This window comes from Pseudophryne corroboree, chromosome 5, assembly GCF_028390025.1.
Source record: "Pseudophryne corroboree isolate aPseCor3 chromosome 5, aPseCor3.hap2, whole genome shotgun sequence".
NCBI lineage: Eukaryota > Metazoa > Chordata > Amphibia > Anura > Myobatrachidae > Pseudophryne > Pseudophryne corroboree.
Genome location: NC_086448.1, coordinates 697,070,454 through 697,089,490, shown reverse-complemented (window position 1 = coordinate 697,089,490; position 19,037 = coordinate 697,070,454). Strand labels below are relative to the sequence as shown.

The 19,037-nt window shown below is 44.8% G+C and overlaps 1 protein-coding gene across 3 annotated transcripts in view; it reads right to left on the bottom strand.

Annotated features, from left to right (window-relative positions):
• PREX2 (phosphatidylinositol-3,4,5-trisphosphate dependent Rac exchange factor 2) overlaps window positions 1-19,037 on the bottom strand; it is an 867,640-nt gene that overhangs the window by 428,028 nt on the left and 420,575 nt on the right. For all 3 annotated transcript variants that reach the window (XM_063923872.1, XM_063923873.1, XM_063923874.1), the window contains 2 exons: window positions 4,215-4,309; window positions 409-491 (listed from right to left, as the gene is read on the bottom strand). In XM_063923872.1, the coding sequence (XP_063779942.1) occupies window positions 409-491; window positions 4,215-4,309 (178 nt within the window). The remainder of the gene's footprint in view (window positions 1-408; window positions 492-4,214; window positions 4,310-19,037) is intronic.

The following is a 19,037-nucleotide window of genomic DNA, read 5'->3' as shown; positions in this document are numbered from 1 at the left end:
AATGCCTCAGTATGAAGAACATTTTATTTTGTACTTGAAGTTTACTTGTACTGTTCTTAAGGGTGCAGGTTATCATTTCAGAATTCTATTGTACCTGCATAATAGCATTTACTAATCATGTTACACATAAAATACAGGCATTACATTCAACGTTTTACTATTCAATGCATAAATCCTCAAATAAAGATTATGGAAAACTAAGTACTTTTCTATACAGTATAATAATAAGCCAGGAGTGAATTCTCATATGGCAATGAATTAACCCTTTTTATGAATAGTTATCCATAAAACTTGGTGATGGATAATATTTTGCCCATTTTAGTAAATCTTAATACTCCCCTGAAAATCAGCTCTGATTATAGTTATGAATCACAGTGTACTCTGTATATAGTATTATAGACGACCCACCTGGCTGAATAGGTGCTCTAAGCAGCTGTGCAGCTTGTCCTGTTTCTCATGAGATATTCGCACGCTTAGAGGCAGTTCATCACCTATGGAATAAAAGTATTGGAAGCAATGATATGTGCATCATGTGCTCTATGTATGTTTGCAGGAAATCCCAGTTAAAACTAAAATCAATTTACTGGTGACCAGTCATCAAATTTTCAGGAATATTTATTTATTTAAAAGCTGTTTGTTTGTTTTTTATTATAAAATGCATATATATTCCCCCCTCCCTCACTTGTCTTTTAACAGTCTCCTGAATATGCTGAGCCAGTATGCATATTGCAGCCTGTCCCCATGTTCTGCCTCTCCTGCTCTGATTCCCCTCCATACATTGCCTCTCCAGTCCTGATTTCCCTCCATGCTCTGCCTCTCCAGTCCTGATTTCCCTCCATGCACTGCTTCTCCAGCTCTGATTCCCCTCCATGTGCTGCTTCTCCAGCCCTGATTCCCCTCCATGCGCTGCCTCTCCAGCTCTGATTCCCCTCCGTGCGTTGCGTCTCCAGTCCTGATTTCCCCCCATGCTCTGCCTCTCCAGCCCTGATTCCCCTCCATGTGCTGCTTCTCCAGCCCTGATTCCCCTCCATGTTCTGCCTCTCCAGCCCTGATTCCCCTCCATGTTCTGCCTCTCCAGCCCTGATTCCCCTCCATGCGCTGCCTCTCCAGCCCTGATTCCCCTCCATGCGCTGCCTCTCCAGCCCTGATTTCCCTCCGTGCGCTGCGTCTCCAGTCCTGATTTCCCCCATGCTCTGCCTCTCCAGCCCTGATTCCACTCCATGTTCTGATCCTCCAGCCCTGATTCTCCTCCATGTTCTGGTCCTCCTGCACCTGACCAGAGTACAAGTAAGCAAGCGAGCACTCTACTGAACAATATAGTAAGCAATTGTCGGTGCAGCGATAAATATTTGAGTAATGCCGGTTTCATAATCACTTAATATACAGGGGATCATTGGTGCTGTATTCTTGTCCTCCTCTCATACGCTGGCAGCCTAACGCTGCCAGTAAAGGACTATTAAGTACACATGCAGATGTCTGGACATGCACATTGGGGGTAATTCCAAGTTGATCGCAGCAGGATTTTTTATAGCAATTGGGCAAAACCATGTGCACTGCAGGGGAGGCAGATATAACATGTGCAGAGAGAGTTAGATTTGGGTGGGTTATTTTATTTCTTTGCCGGGTAAATACTGGCTGCTTTATTTTTACACTGCAATTTAGATTGCAGATTGACCTCACCACACCCAAATCTAACTCTCTCTGCACATGTTATATCTGCCTCCCCTGCAGTGCACATGGTTTTGCCCAATTGCTATCAAAAATCCTGCTGCGATCAACTTGGAATTGCCCCCATAGTTGTTTAACCCAACAGATATCCGGGGGAAGCCTCTCCACCTTCCTGGTCCCCATTGCCTGTTCTAGGTAACACAATATAATACCCTGTGGCAAAAAGCTTGGCTTTTCGTTGCTTGATAAATTGCCTATCTCCACCATGCCCATGCAGGTTTATGGGATCAACAGTAAGTGGCAGCAAATGGCTTGATTTCTCCAACACTAACTTTTTTTTATAAATGGAACTAAGCTGTGGAGAAATTAAAAATAGGCCCATCACTTAGATGCCCCAAAATAGTGACCTAGAGAAGTAAAGTGACGTACAGTAGAAGAAACATGACGGACAGCATTACTGCCTCACATCACTGAGGTCATGGGTTCGCCTAACACCACAGCACTAACTGTGTGGAGTTTGTATATTCCCCCCATAATTGCATGGGTTTCCGCCCACAGTCTAAAAATATACTAGTAGGTTAATTGGCTCCTGACAAAATGAACCCTAGTGTGTAAGTGTGTGCTTGTACATGGGCAGACTAGATGGGCCAAGAGGTTTTTGTATGCCGCCACATTCTATGTTCTATGTTTCTATGACAGCTGTGTCATTCCAGTGTTTAGTTCTAGAATAGTAATTGTGAGCGGCATCAGATCTTAAAGTGATCAGCACATGTTTATTTTCAGTGTATTTATAATTGCATCTGATTCTTTATCTATTCATTCCAATTCTGCCTCCTGTCTTATGCGATATATCTCCCAAGGCTCTAGACCAGAAAAGTACACTGAAAAGGTAGGAGCAAAGTGGAGCTGGAGAGACTCAGCCCAGAATCTCATACTAGTAACTTTTCAGATACTACATGGAGAGGTGCATTTCTAAAATGCTGCCTTCCCACCAGTGCTCTGGACTCCACATCTGCAGTACGAGAGTCTGAAGCGTCGGTCACACTATGGTATCAGACTCAGAGGCGTAACTAGGGCGGGGTGAGCAGGGTGCGTGTCCTGAGCACCGTGGCGGCACCAGCAGAGAGAGGCGCTGCCGCCATGGCACCGTAGCCGCACTGCACCACCAGAAACTACTGGGCTGCAGCCGCCCACCACAACTGCGCAACCGAGCAAAGCCTGTTTTTTATCGGCCGTAACTGGACCCACAATCGAGTGATAACACATGGGAACGTGGATAAGTCCCCAATCCCATGTATTATCACGACTAAGGCAGGACACTTATCGCGGATTATGCTACGGGTGCCTTGGGCACACAAAGCATATTCTCCGATAAATGCCAGCATTGGGGGAAGGGGGGGGAGCGCACTGCATCGGGGCTAATTGGATAGCCCCCGGCGATACCATTACCCGTGGTCATTGACAGTGGGTAATTGGATACCCCCTACAGAATGAAGGGGGAGACGATGTGTGCTGATGCTTTGGCCTATCTATAATGGGTACAGTGTGTGTGGGGCACACGGGCTCCGAGGCCCATGGGGGCCCACTTAGCACACACTGCACCCATTTGTTTAATACTTACCCTTCTGGAGTTCCCCGTCAAAGCCATCCCTTCTCGGCAGCGCAATAGATTCTGAACACTAGGGGGAACAAACTCTATTGCGCTGTGTTCCTGGAGGCTTGCGCATGCGCAATACAGTCTGTGCTCAGACTCTATTGCTGCTGCGGAGAAGGATGGCATCGCCGGGGGACTCCGGAGAGGTAAGTATTAAAACTTTGCATTGGTCAGAGCGGAGGGGGCCTCTGATGTAGAAGGCTGCATACGGGCCTCCTCCTCTCTTAAAACTCCCCTGTGCTGATGGTATGCTGAGAGACGATACAGGGGGAGGTGATGTGTCTGGTGACAGCTAAAAAAAAAATGTTAAACAGGAATTTGACTTGAAAAAAAATTCTATGTGGAATTGCTGCTTACACTTCAATGCTCCCTGCACTACTCTACTGGGCCAGAGAACTGACAACTGTGCACATGGAAGGTAGCGCTGGATGAGCAGAGAGCAGCTGATACTTTAAAGTGTCTTTAAAATATAAATATAAGAGATAGTGATTTCATGTATGTTTCTTAAATAGTACATCTTCCTTGGTGTGCTATAATATTTAACTTCCATATTAAACTAGCAGGAGACAAATGTCACCATTACTATTCAAGGGCGTTGCGTTGCCTGAGTTGATAGACATGGCAATTATAATACTCTGCTTGCTTTGCTGTTTATGGATGCATCCACTGTGTTATTCCCACAGATAAGGGGTTTGTAAAATTAAAATTGCTATAGTGGAAAGCCCTTGTACAGACAGATATATACATTTGCATATATTTAAATAAAAAACCTTTTTTTACTAAAATAACAGAAATACACTATCTCATGATCAACTTTTAGCTTCTGTTGTCTTTTGCAGAAATATGTTTTTGGATTTATTTACATAAAAATATAGCCATTAGCTTAACTTACCGGAATCCATGTCATCGCTGTGCAGGTATGAACTACACTGGCTGCTGCAGACACTAGTAAACGATGCAATGGAGTTCCTATTGCTGTTGCAGTCACTACAGAATAAAAGATAATGATATACATTCATTATGGTATTTAATTTGAACACTTAACTGTGGTGACTATTATCTTACAGCACCTTATACATATAATATTATCCAGAAAAACATTATACAACAGAAACAATTTTTTACCAAACCTGTAACTCCATGACTTGATTTCCGCAAAATGGGGATTATTCAGAGTTGTTAGCAAACCAAAAAAGTTATCAAATGGGCAAAACCATGTGCACATGGGGCAGATGTTACATGTGCAGAGAGAGTTAAGGACCCTACACACTTACGATAACAATAATGGATATGAACGATATTGTTCAAAAATGAACAATAAATCGTTCATATCATTCAGTGTGTATGCATCAATGACAAACAATGCGTGGCCCTGCAGTCATTCATCTTTGTTCTCTCCTCGGTTATACATGCAAGTCAATTTGGACGCTATAGATGTATGTATGTCATATCATCCAAAACGGCCATTGATATCGGCCAGTGTGTAGGCAAAATTCGTTGAAGAAAAAATCGGCCAACTATAATATCGTTGGTCGATAAAATAGCTGAAATAGCCAAATGTGTGTAGGGTCTTGTGTACCTGCGGCAAGCGCAGTGGTAGTGGAGTGAGCCACCTTGCCCGAAGCGTAGCAGGCGTACTGCGATCACAGACAATGAAACATACAAAATGATACCCAAAAAACAGTAAAAAAAAAGTGTGTTCACCTTTTTTGTGTCGATCATTTCCATGTCGACCCTTTGACCATGTCAACCTTTTGTACACATTAACCTTTTCTACTGTCTTCGTTTTCCAAGTTGACCTTTTGACTCTGTCAACCTAATGCGTGTCAACCACATGGGGTCGACCTACTGTAATGGCTGTCTGTCTGTATGCTATAGATCTTCTATACCACACCCGAGTCACATATGGGGGGCGGGGGTGTAAGTGTGAGAATCAGAAAGTGAGAGATTTTGTCAGAGTTTTCAAGGTTTGTTTAAAGTGGCAATCATTTACAAGGCTCTGATTCTCCCGCCCTATTACATTCCCCCCATAGTCCTTTGAATCGGTAATTCCATCCGTTAAGACCGGCTTCAAGTCAGTTATCTCTCTAAACATTCAACGGTACTAGGGCTTTTCTAGCAACTTTCATTTCATAATTGGTTTTACAGAATTGTGCAAGAAATAAAAAATGACTAAAATACATAGGGTGAGATGTATTAAACCTTATAGAGAGATAAAGTGGAGAAGTTGCCCAGAGCAACATATAAGCTTCCACCTATCATTTATATAAGACAGTCTATAAAATGATGGTTACTATGGGCAACTTCACTTTATCTCTCTAATGTTTGATACATCTCCCCGATAGTATGCTGTTAGTCAAAAGGGAAAAAATATATATGTAGAAAATGTAACGGGAGTGCAAAGTGACGATAATTCTACCATCCATAAAGAAAGATTTTATTATACGTTTAAAAATACTGCAGCTGACCTTGCAGGCCCCCATAAATGAGGCATGGCTGTGCAATGGTGAGGTGTTCTATATTCCCCGGGGTACTACCATGCATATAGGAAGTTTAGGCCATGTTACAACTTACAACCCCCCTCTCCTCCCCAATGACAAGTGGCATCTTTCACCTCAGTAAGCAGGATATATATGATGAGTCTCAACAGTCTGACACTCATGACAATTGTCCTATCAGGACTGAGAAGCTTCATAGGCTATCAAAGAACAGACTTTAGTGGCACATTGTATCACCAAGCAGCACATAATATCAGAGTATATGTCAGGGGTTATTACCGTGCAACCCATGGTATCAAAATAGTACATAGATGCAGAAGTGTAATAATAATAATAATAATAATAATAATTTTATTTATATAGCGCTCTTTCTCCAACAGGACTCAAGGCGCTTGGAGGGGATGTAGTCACAATGTTGTCAGTAATGATGTCGACGTTGAACATGGTCTACTCTAATGGGCCCTACACACTGGCCATTTTCCGCCGAGGTGCCCAACGGCCGACAGACTAACTGGAGGCGGGGGGTGAAGTTTTCACTCCCTGACGTCACCGGCCCCATAACCCTGCATGCTAATATGGGCAAAATTGTCCATATTGGCTTGCATGTATAAACGAGCCGGCGTCACAGTTGAACGACCGCAGGGCCATGCATCATATATTGTTGGTGTGGACATATTACACTGAGCGATATGAACAATATCTCATTCATTAATGAACGAGATCATTCATATCGCTCAGTGTAATAGGTCTCTCTAACTACCGTCCCATCTCTCAGCTTCCATGTCTCTCCAAGCTACTTGAGAGACTTGGCTAGACTAGCCTCACATACTTTCTTAACGCCCACAACTTACTGGACCAACTTCAGTCAGGCTTTCATGCCCAACACTCCACAGAAACGGCACTGACCAAAGTTGTGAACGATCTGGTCACTGCTAGATCGAAAGGCCATTACACACTTCTTATTCTTCTAGATCTCTCTGCTGCTTTTGACACTGTTGACTATTCTCTTGTCATACAAACACTACAATCCCTAGGTCTTCAGGACACAGCCCTTACTTGGTTCTCATCATACCTATCTAATTGCTCTTTCAGTGTTTACTTCTCTGATTCTACCTCCTCTTCTCTACCTCTATCAGTTGGAGTACTGCAAGGCTCAGTCTTAGGTCCTCTGCTTTTCTCAATCTATACCTCATCTCTTGGTTAACTAATCAGCTCCTTCGGATTTCAGTATCATTTGTAGGCTTATGATACTCAAATCTACCTATCCTCTCCAGATTTATCACCATCTGTATTGGTTCGTGTCACTAAATGCCTGTCTGCCACTTCATCTTGGATGTCATCTCGCCACCTCCAACTCAACATTTCCAAAACAGAATTAATTATTTTCCCACCAGCCAAGAGTACTTACCAACCTGATATCTCCATTACTGTTGACAATGTGACTATCCACCCTACCCCACAAGCTCGCTGCCTAGGTGTCATCCTTGACTCTGAACTGTCCTTTGTTCCACACATTCAATCTGTCTCTAAATCATGTTACATGCACCTAAAAAACATATCCAAAATACGTCCTTATTTTACACAAGACACTGCAAATACTCTAATCCAGTGATTTTCAACCCTTTTTACTCGCGGCACACCGAACAATATTTTAAAATTGCCAAGGCACACCATCAGTTCCCCACAGAAAAAAACAAAACACACACATTGGCCCTCACAGTAAAAAATAAATAAAAGAAAATCCACACATACATTGGCCTACACAGAAAAAACAATCACATTGCTCCCCACATAAATCCTATTGCTCCACACATAAATCAATCACATTTCTCCCCACATAAATCCTATTGCTCCCCACATGAATTATTCACATTGTTCCCCCCATAAATCCATAAATTCTTATTCTCCCCACATAAATCCTATTGAAATCCTATTGTTCCCCACAGGAGAAATACAATAACAAATATTATTCTCAGCTGTCCTCCTCCCTGTCACTCAGTGGTGGGGGTTGTTCATAGTGGAGTTCTGCGAATTCTGAGCAGCGGGCGATCGGGTAGGTGTGGATGTGGGTGGGCAAGGAAAGCTGTGTATGCAGGCGGGAACTGGAAGATGTGTATGCAGGCGGATGGGCTGGCTAGGTGGTGAGATGCGGTGGCTGTGACCTATGATATCACATTGTTTTCAAGGCATAGGTCATGGAGGGAGCACGACTGATCCTCTAAGTAGAGCCCAGGCCAACAGTTCACTCTGAAGGTGCAGGAAGCTGCTCTGGCTCCGCGGCACACCTTGCAACTGGTCGCGGCACACTAGTGTGCCATGGCACACTGGTTGAAAAAGCCTGCTCTAATCCATGCACTCATCATTTCCCACATTGATTATTGCAATAGTCTCCTTACTGGTCTTCCCAAACATAGGCTCTCACCACTACAATCCATTTTAAATGCACCTTTGAGGCTAATCTTCCTCGCTAGATGTTCATCGTCTGCTGATCCGCTCTGTTAGTCCCTCTATTGGTTAACGGTATATTACCATGTTAAATATAAAATACTTTTACTTACATACAAGGCTATTAACCAAACTGCATCATCATACATCACTTCACTCATCTCAAAATATCTCCCTACCAGACTTCTCTGCTCTGCACAAGATCTGCGCCTCTCATCCACATGTATTACTTGTTCCCACTCAAAATTACAGGACTTTATCTGGGCTTCCCCCACTCTGTGGAATGCCCTCCCATGCACAATAAGACTCTCCTCTAGTCTCCAAACCTTTAAATGTTCCCTGAAAACTCACCTCTTCAGACAAGCCTATCAAATTCCAGACCCACCCACATAACCTTCAATCCCTCACTATCTAATTACATCCTCTCTGTACAGTCCACATAAACTCACATATTTTGTCTTCCAACATTGCTGGGTGATCATATCATCTAACACATTAAGAACCTAGCAATCTGGCGGACCATTATGCAATAGGTAGCATCTATCCTTGTGTATCGGTGCCTATTTTCCTATAGATTGTAAGCTTGCGAGCAGAGCCTTCCTAACTCTATGTCTGTCTGTTTTTGCCCAGTTTTGTTCTATTACTGTTGTTCTAATTGTAAAGCGCAACGTAATATGCTGCGCTATATAAGAAACTGTTGTTATTATTATTATTATTATTATTATTATTACTGTATTATTATTATTAAGTGTGTAGGGCCTATTAGTGTATTGATGCAAAAAGTAGGATCATTAGCCACGGCCGTAACTAGGAGGGGGGCCAAGGGGTCACGTGCCCCGGGCACTTTATTTGAGGTGGGCGCAGAGAACTCTCTCCAGCTCTCTCACCCATTTGCTCCTCCCCACTTCCCTGCTGCGATCACCTCCTGCAGCGGCAGCCGCGTATGACACCGTCATGTCACGTTCCCGCTGCTGCACCATCTCCCACTGCCTGACTGCTTGCCAGGACCTCCAGAGGCAAGTGCTGAGGCAAGTGTGCACTGTGGGGGGGGGGGGGGGGGCAGGAGGCTTTACAATATATGTATATGTATATATATATATATATATATATATATATAAAACAAACATCCTCTAACAAGCAGCAGCACTCTGAGACTTCATTTGTCACACTATGAATCACAATAAAGTGCATTTAATAAATCATCCTGTGAGGCAACGTTTCGGGGCCAATAACGCCCCTTTGTCAAGGTGTCTACATTGCCGCCTTGCCCCGGGTGCCGAAAATCCTAGTTTCGGCCCTGCATTAGCTTCAGTTACAGTATATGACTGAAGAAATACAATGCCAAACTCAATCTGTAAATATTTCCAACCTGATAAAATGTTTCTATTGTGAGAACTATTACAGCAGCCCATGCATATACAGCATATATAACGTATATGAATACCATGAATGCTTAGCTATAGGTATGACTAGTGTATTAATTATTATTAGCAGATTTAAGCAAGTTTTATTTTTAGTTATTTGGGGAATGTGTGATGGTTTCATACCCACACACCATTTGTTTGTGTAAGTTTTATTGCTTCAAATGGGTGATGGGCTAGGGGAGGGTCCAATCAATCAAAGTGCTTACAAACACATGTTTGTTGGTCTTTATATTAGTGTGTAGTCTAGCTGAATCAGCGTGGCTTGAAAGATTTCAAAGGGAGAAAATTTCTAAGGGTGTCGTCTGTGACTTCTACTGGACGGAAACTGAAAGGAAACACCAATCAAATGCAAAAAAAACGTTCAAAAACCAGCTACAAATGTTTGTTTACTCCTAATATTCTCCAATCCTCACTTACTCGGGAAACTATACATTCACTTTCTGCAAAAACGCCTGCAATGCAACTTCTACTCTGACCCTGCAAATACTAGAGATGAGCGGGTTCGGTTTCTTTGAATCCGAACCCGCACGAACTTCACTTTTTTTTTCACGGGTCCGAGCGACTCGGATCTTCCCGCCTTGCTCGGTTAACCCGAGCGCGCCCGAACGTCGTCATGACGCTGTCGGATTCTCGCGAGACTCGGATTCTATATAAGGAGCCGCGCGTCGCCGCCATTTTCACACGTGCATTGAGATTGATAGGGAGAGGACGTGGCTGGCGTCCTCTCCATTAGAATAGATTAGAAGAGAGAGAGAGAGAGAGAGATTGTGCAGACAGAGTTTACCACAGTGACCAGTGCAGTTGTTGTTAAGTTAACTTTTATTTAATATATCCGTTCTCTGCTATATCCGTTCTCTGCCTGAAAAAAACGATACACAGCAGTCACACAGTGTGACTCAGTCTGTGTGCACTCAGCTCAGCCCAGTGTGCTGCACATCAATGTATAAAAGCTTATAATAATTGTGGGGGAGACTGGGGAGCACTGCAGGTTGTTATAGCAGGAGCCAGGAGTACATAATATTATATTAATTTAAAATTAAACAGTGCACACTTTTGCTGCAGGAGTGCCACTGCCAGTGTGACTAGTGGTGACCAGTGCCTGACCACCAGTATAGTAGTATATTGTTGTATACTATCTCTTTATCAACCAGTCTATATTAGCAGCAGACACAGTACAGTGCGGTAGTTCACGGCTGTGGCTACCTCTGTGTCGGCAGTCGGCACTCGGCAGGCAGTCCGTCCATCCATAATTGTATAATTATATACCACCTAACCGTGGTATTTTTTTTTCTTTCTTTATACCGTCGTCATAGTCATACTAGTTGTTACGAGTATACTACTATCTCTTTATCAACCAGTGTACAGTGCGGTAGTTCACGGCTGTGGCTACCTCTGTGTCGGCAGTCGGCAGGCAGTCCGTCCATCCATAATTGTATTATTATAATATATACCACCTAACCGTGGTTTTTTTTTCATTCTTTATACCGTCATAGTGTCATACTAGTTGTTACGAGTATACTACTATCTCTTTATCAACCAGTGTACAGTGCGGTAGTTCACGGCTGTGGCTACCTCTGTGTCGGCAGTCGGCAGGCAGTCCGTCCATCCATAATTGTATTATAATATATACCACCTAACCGTGGTTTTTTTTTCATTCTTTATACCGTCATAGTGTCATACTAGTTGTTACGAGTATACTACTATCTCTTTATCAACCAGTGTACAGTGCGGTAGTTCATGGCTGTGGCTACCTCTGTGTCGGCAGTCGGCAGGCAGTCCGTCCATCCATAATTGTATTATAATATATACCACCTAACCGTGGTTTTTTTTTCATTCTTTATACCGTCATAGTCAGTCATACTAGTTGTTACGAGTATACTACTATCTCTTTATCAACCAGTGTACAGTGCGGTAGTTCACGGCTGTGGCTACCTCTGTGTCGGCACTCGGCAGGCAGTCCGTCCATCCATAATTGTATTATAATATATACCACCTAACCGTGGTTTTTTTTTCATTCTTTATACCGTCATAGTGTCATACTAGTTGTTACGAGTATACTACTATCTCTTTATCAACCAGTGTACAGTGCGGTAGTTCACGGCTGTGGCTACCTCTGTGTCGGCAGTCGGCAGGCAGTCCGTCCATCCATAATTGTATTATAATATATACCACCTAACCGTGGTTTTTTTTTCATTCTTTATACCGTCATAGTGTCATACTAGTTGTTACGAGTATACTACTATCTCTTTATCAACCAGTGTACAGTGCGGTAGTTCACGGCTGTGGCTACCTCTGTGTCGGCAGTCGGCAGGCAGTCCGTCCATCCATAATTGTATTATAATATATACCACCTAACCGTGGTTTTTTTTTCATTCTTTATACCGTCATAGTGTCATACTAGTTGTTACGAGTATACTACTATCTCTTTATCAACCAGTGTACAGTGCGGTAGTTCACGGCTGTGGCTACCTCTGTGTCGGCAGTCGGCAGGCAGTCCGTCCATCCATAATTGTATTATAATATATACCACCTAACCGTGGTTTTTTTTTCATTCTTTATACCGTCATAGTGTCATACTAGTTGTTACGAGTATACTACTATCTCTTTATCAACCAGTGTACAGTGCGGTAGTTCACGGCTGTGGCTACCTCTGTGTCGGCAGTCGGCAGGCAGTCCGTCCATCCATAATTGTATTATAATATATACCACCTAACCGTGGTTTTTTTTTCATTCTTTATACCGTCATAGTCAGTCATACTAGTTGTTACGAGTATACTACTATCTCTTTATCAACCAGTGTACAGTGCGGTAGTTCACGGCTGTGGCTACCTCTGTGTCGGAACTCGGCAGGCAGTCCGTCCATCCATAATTGTATTACAATATATACCACCTAACCGTGGTTTTTTTTTCATTCTTTATACCGTCATAGTCAGTCATACTAGTTGTTACGAGTATACTACTATCTCTTTATCAACCAGTGTACAGTGCGGTAGTTCACGGCTGTGGCTACCTCTGTGTCGGAACTCGGCAGGCAGTCCGTCCATCCATAATTGTATTACAATATATACCACCTAACCGTGGTTTTTTTTTCATTCTTTATACCGTCATAGTCAGTCATACTAGTTGTTACGAGTATACTACTATCTCTTTATCAACCAGTGTACAGTGCGGTAGTTCACGGCTGTGGCTACCTCTGTGTCGGCACTCGGCAGGCAGTCCGTCCATCCATAATTGTATTACAATATATACCACCTAACCGTGGTTTTTTTATACCACCTAACCGTGGCAGTCCGTCCATAATTGTATACTAGTATCCAATCCATCCATCTCCATTGTTTACCTGAGGTGCCTTTTAGTTCTGCCTATAAAATATGGAGAACAAAAAAGTTGAGGTTCCAAAATTAGGGAAAGATCAAGATCCACTTCCACCTCGTGCTGAAGCTGCTGCCACTAGTCATGGCCGAGACGATGAAATGCCAGCAACGTCGTCTGCCAAGGCCGATGCCCAATGTCATAGTACAGAGCATGTCAAATCCAAAACACCAAATATCAGAAAAAAAAGGACTCCAAAACCTAAAATAAAATTGTCGGAGAAGAAGCGTAAACTTGCCAATATGCCATTTACCACACGGAGTGGCAAGGAACGGATGAGGCCCTGGCCTATGTTCATGGCTAGTGGTTCAGCTTCACATGAGGATGGAAGCACTCAGCCTCTCGCTAGAAAACTGAAAAGACTCAAGCTGGCAAAAGCACCGCAAAGAACTGTGCGTTCTTTGAAATCCCAAATCCACAAGGAGAGTCCAATTGTGTCGTTTGCGATGCCTGACCTTCCCAACACTGGACGTGAAGAGCATGCGCCTTCCACTATTTGCATGCCCCCTGCAAGTGCTGGAAGGAGCACCCGCAGTCCAGTTCCTGATAGTCAGATTGAAGATGTCAGTGTTGAAGTACACCAGGATGAGGAGGATATGGGTGTTGCTGGCGCTGGGGAGGAAATTGACCAGAAGGATTCTGATGGTGAGGTGGTTTGTTTAAGTCAGGCACCCGGGGAGACACCTGTTGTCCGTGGGAGGAATATGGCCGTTGACATGCCAGGTGAAAATACCAAAAAAATCAGCTCTTCGGTGTGGAGGTATTTCACCAGAAATGCGGACAACAGGTGTCAAGCCGTGTGTTCCCTTTGTCAAGCTGTAATAAGTAGGGGTAAGGACGTTAACCACCTCGGAACATCCTCCCTTATACGTCACCTGCAGCGCATTCATAATAAGTCAGTGACAAGTTCAAAAACTTTGGGTGACAGCGGAAGCAGTCCACTGACCAGTAAATCCCTTCCTCTTGTAACCAAGCTCACGCAAACCACCCCACCAACTCCCTCAGTGTCAATTTCCTCCTTCCCCAGGAATGCCAATAGTCCTGCAGGCCATGTCACTGGCAAGTCTGACGAGTCCTCTCCTGCCTGGGATTCCTCCGATGCATCCTTGCGTGTAACGCCTACTGCTGCTGGCGCTGCTGTTGTTGCTGCTGGGAGTCGATGGTCATCCCAGAGGGGAAGTCGTAAGCCCACTTGTACTACTTCCAGTAAGCAATTGACTGTTCAACAGTCCTTTGCGAGGAAGATGAAATATCACAGCAGTCATCCTACTGCAAAGCGGATAACTGAGTCCTTGACAACTATGTTGGTGTTAGACGTGCATCCGGTATCCGCCGTTAGTTCACAGGGAACTAGACAATTTATTGAGGCAGTGTGCCCCCATTACCAAATACCATCTAGGTTCCACTTCTCTAGGCAGGCGATACCGAGAATGTACACGGACGTCAGAAAAAGACTCACCAGTGTCCTAAAAAATGCAGTTGTACCCAATGTCCACTTAACCACGGACATGTGGACAAGTGGAGCAGGGCAGGGTCAGGACTATATGACTGTGACAGCCCACTGGGTAGATGTATGGACTCCCGCCGCAAGAACAGCAGCGGCGGCACCAGTAGCAGCATCTCGCAAACGCCAACTCTTTCCTAGGCAGGCTACGCTTTGTATCATCGCTTTCCAGAATACGCACACAGCTGAAAACCTCTTACGGCAACTGAGGAAGATCATCGCGGAATGGCTTACCCCAATTGGACTCTCCTGTGGATTTGTGGCATCGGACAACGCCAGCAATATTGTGTGTGCATTAAATATGGGCAAATTCCAGCACGTCCCATGTTTTGCACATACCTTGAATTTGGTGGTGCAGAATTTTTTAAAAAACGACAGGGGCGTGCAAGAGATGCTGTCGGTGGCCAGAAAAATTGCGGGACACTTTCGGCGTACAGGCACCACGTACAGAAGACTGGAGCACCACCAAAAACTACTGAACCTGCCCTGCCATCATCTGAAGCAAGAAGTGGTAACGAGGTGGAATTCAACCCTCTATATGCTTCAGAGGTTGGAGGAGCAGCAAAAGGCCATTCAAGCCTATACAATTGAGCACGATATAGGAGATGGAATGCACCTGTCTCAAGTGCAGTGGAGAATGATTTCAACGTTGTGCAAGGTTCTGATGCCCTTTGAACTTGCCACACGTGAAGTCAGTTCAGACACTGCCAGCCTGAGTCAGGTCATTCCCCTCATCAGGCTTTTGCAGAAGAAGCTGGAGGCATTGAAGAAGGAGCTAACACGGAGCGATTCCGCTAGGCATGTGGGACTTGTGGATGCAGCCCTTAATTCGCTTAACAAGGATTCACGGGTGGTCAATCTGTTGAAATCAGAGCACTACATTTTGGCCACCGTGCTCGATCCTAGATTTAAAGCCTACCTTGGATCTCTCTTTCCGGCAGACACAGGTCTGCTGGGGTTGAAAGACCTGCTGGTGACAAAATTGTCAAGTCAAGCGGAACGCGACCTGTCAACATCTCCTCCTTCACATTCTCCCGCAACTGGGGGTGCGAGGAAAAGGCTCAGAATTCCGAGCCCACCCGCTGGCGGTGATGCAGGGCAGTCTGGAGCGACTGCTGATGCTGACATCTGGTCCGGACTGAAGGACCTGACAACGATTACGGACATGTCGTCTACTGTCACTGCATATGATTCTCTCAACATTGATAGAATGGTGGAGGATTATATGAGTGACCGCATCCAAGTAGGCACGTCACACAGTCCGTACTTATACTGGCAGGAAAAAGAGGCAATTTGGAGGCCCTTGCACAAACTGGCTTTATTCTACCTAAGTTGCCCTCCCACAAGTGTGTACTCCGAAAGAGTGTTTAGTGCCGCCGCTCACCTTGTCAGCAATCGGCGTACGAGGTTACATCCAGAAAATGTGGAGAAGATGATGTTCATTAAAATGAATTATAATCAATTCCTCCGCGGAGACATTGACCAGCAGCAATTGCCTCCACAAAGTACACAGGGAGCTGAGATGGTGGATTCCAGTGGGGACGAATTGATAATCTGTGAGGAGGGGGATGTACACGGTGATATATCGGAGGGTGAAGATGAGGTGGACATCTTGCCTCTGTAGAGCCAGTTTGTGCAAGGAGAGATTAATTGCTTCTTTTTTGGGGGGGGTCCAAACCAACCCGTCATATCAGTCACAGTCGTGTGGCAGACCCTGTCACTGAAATGATGGGTTGGTTAAAGTGTGCATGTCCTGTTTTGTTTATACAACATAAGGGTGGGTGGGAGGGCCCAAGGATAATTCCATCTTGCACCTCTTTTTTCTTTTCTTTTTCTTTGCATCATGTGCTGATTGGGGAGGGTTTTTTGGAAGGGACATCCTGCGTGACACTGCAGTGCCACTCCTAGATGGGCCCGGTGTTTGTGTCGGCCACTAGGGTCGCTAATCTTACTCACACAGCTACCTCATTGCGCCTCTTTTTTTCTTTGCGTCATGTGCTGTTTGGGGAGGGTTTTTTGGAAGGGACATCCTGCGTGACACTGCAGTGCCACTCCTAGATGTGCCCGGTGTTTGTGTCGGCCACTAGGGTCGCTAATCTTACTCACACAGTCAGCTACCTCATTGCGCCTCTTTTTTTCTTTGCGTCATGTGCTGTTTGGGGAGGGTTTTTTGGAAGGGCCATCCTGCGTGACACTGCAGTGCCACTCCTAGATGGGCCCGGTGTTTGTGTCGGCCACTAGGGTCGCTAATCTTACTCACACAGCTACCTCATTGCGCCTCTTTTTTTCTTTGCGTCATGTGCTGTTTGGGGAGGGTTTTTTGGAAGGGACATCCTGCGTGACACTGCAGTGCCACTCCTAGATGGGCCCGGTGTTTGTGTCGGCCACTAGGGTCGCTTATCTTACTCACACAGCGACCTCGGTGCAAATTTTAGGACTAAAAATAATATTGTGAGGTGTGAGGTATTCAGAATAGACTGAAAATGAGTGTAAATTATGGTTTTTGAGGTTAATAATACTTTGGGATCAAAATGACCCCCAAATTCTATGATTTAAGCTGTTTTTTAGTGTTTTTGGAAAAAAACACCCGAATCCAAAACACACCCGAATCCGACAAAAATAATTCGGTGAGGTTTTGCCAAAACGCGTTCGAACCCAAAACACGGCCGCGGAACCGAACCCAAAACCAAAACACAAAACCCGAAAAATTTCAGGCGCTCATCTCTAGCAAATACCTGGAAAACAAATGTTTCATTGAGAAACATCATTAATGAAGTAACACTGACTTGTGGTTTGCCAACACTGTCATTTTCCATCTAACATCAGCAAATATTTGACTTACTGTTAACCTGTAGATACTACCGACATTTTAAATACGTGAAAATATTATTTATTTCTGCAAACTTCACTGCTCTCTTATTCAGCCACCACTCCTCCTCCTATTCTCATTTTGCTACCACTATTTACCCCATCCACACTATGGCCAGGCTGGCAACATCCCCCATTAATCCTTGTCTTCCTATTCCTTTTTTCTGTCCCCTGCTACCACCTCTATCCCTCTCTCCCAGTCTCCTAGATCTCATCCTCTCTCCTCTCCTCTGTCTGCCTCCCTTCCCCTCCTCTTCTGTTTCCCCATTGCAATTCAGTTCTGCCCCTTCACACCATTTATACCCCACCTCTCAACCCTGCTCTCTCCCTCCTCTCCCTGTCACCTCACCTCTCCTCCACCAGTATCATACTGCACTCCCTCCCTGCCTCACTCCTGCAGTCTCCCTTCCTAGCCAAGGACCCAGCACCATCATTACACCCTCTATATCCCTTCCTTCCACATTAATCTTACGTCAACGCTACAGCAATCCTGATAATCTCATTCACATCTCTCCCACAAACTATCCTGTGCACTCTGGAATGCCAGATCTGTTTGCAACAAACTGGCCCCCACTCACGACCTTTTCATTTCCAACTCCCTACACCTCCTGGCCATTACAGAAACCTGGATTACTCCCTATGACACTGCTTCTCCTGCTTTTCTCTCTGCTGGGGGACTCACATTTTCACACACACCTCGACCCGGGTCGCCATGGGGGTGGTGTTGGGATCCTTTTACCCTCAAGCTACACATACCAAGTTATACCTCCAGAACCATCTCTTACAGTACATTCTCTACATTTGAGGTCCATGCGATACGCCTCTACCAACCTACTAATCTTGAGTTGCTGTCATTTACCGTCCACCTGGCATTTCCTCCAAATTCCTCGACAACTTTGCTTCCTGGCTACCTCACTTCCTCTCTTCTGACATTCCCTCCACTATCCTAGGTGATTTCAACATCCCTATCGATAACCCCACAAAACCACCTGCCTCTAAACTCCTTAACCTCACCTCTTCACTTGGTCTCTCCCAGTGGACCACCTCACCCTCCCATGTGAACGGGAGCTCACTGGATCTGGTTTTCACTCACCGCTGTGATATTTCTGATTTCTCCAATTCCCCTTTTCCCCTCTCTGACCACCAATTGCTCTCTTTCAACTTATCTATCTCTGCTTCCCCATCTCTTCCTCCTAAGGCTACCATCACTAAGCGTAACATTGAGGCTATTGACACCTCATCCCTATCCTCCCTGTTTGACTCCCTTCTCTCTCCTCTTCTCTCTCTTACATGCCCTGAACAAGCCACATCCATATACAATGCATCTCTTACTTCTGCCCTTGACTCTGTTGCTCCGCCAACCACTATTCACCCTCGCAGATCAACACCTCAACCCTGGCACACCAAATGCACCAGATATCTACAAAAATGCTCACGTACTGCAGAGCGACACTGGAGGAAATCACGCTCTAAAGCAGACTTCCTCCATTTCAGATTCATGTTCTCATCCTTCAGTGCTGCCCTTTCCCTCGCTAAACAATCATACTTCAAAATCCTCATCTCTACGCAGTCTTCCAACCCCCGGTGCCTCTTTGCCACTGTTA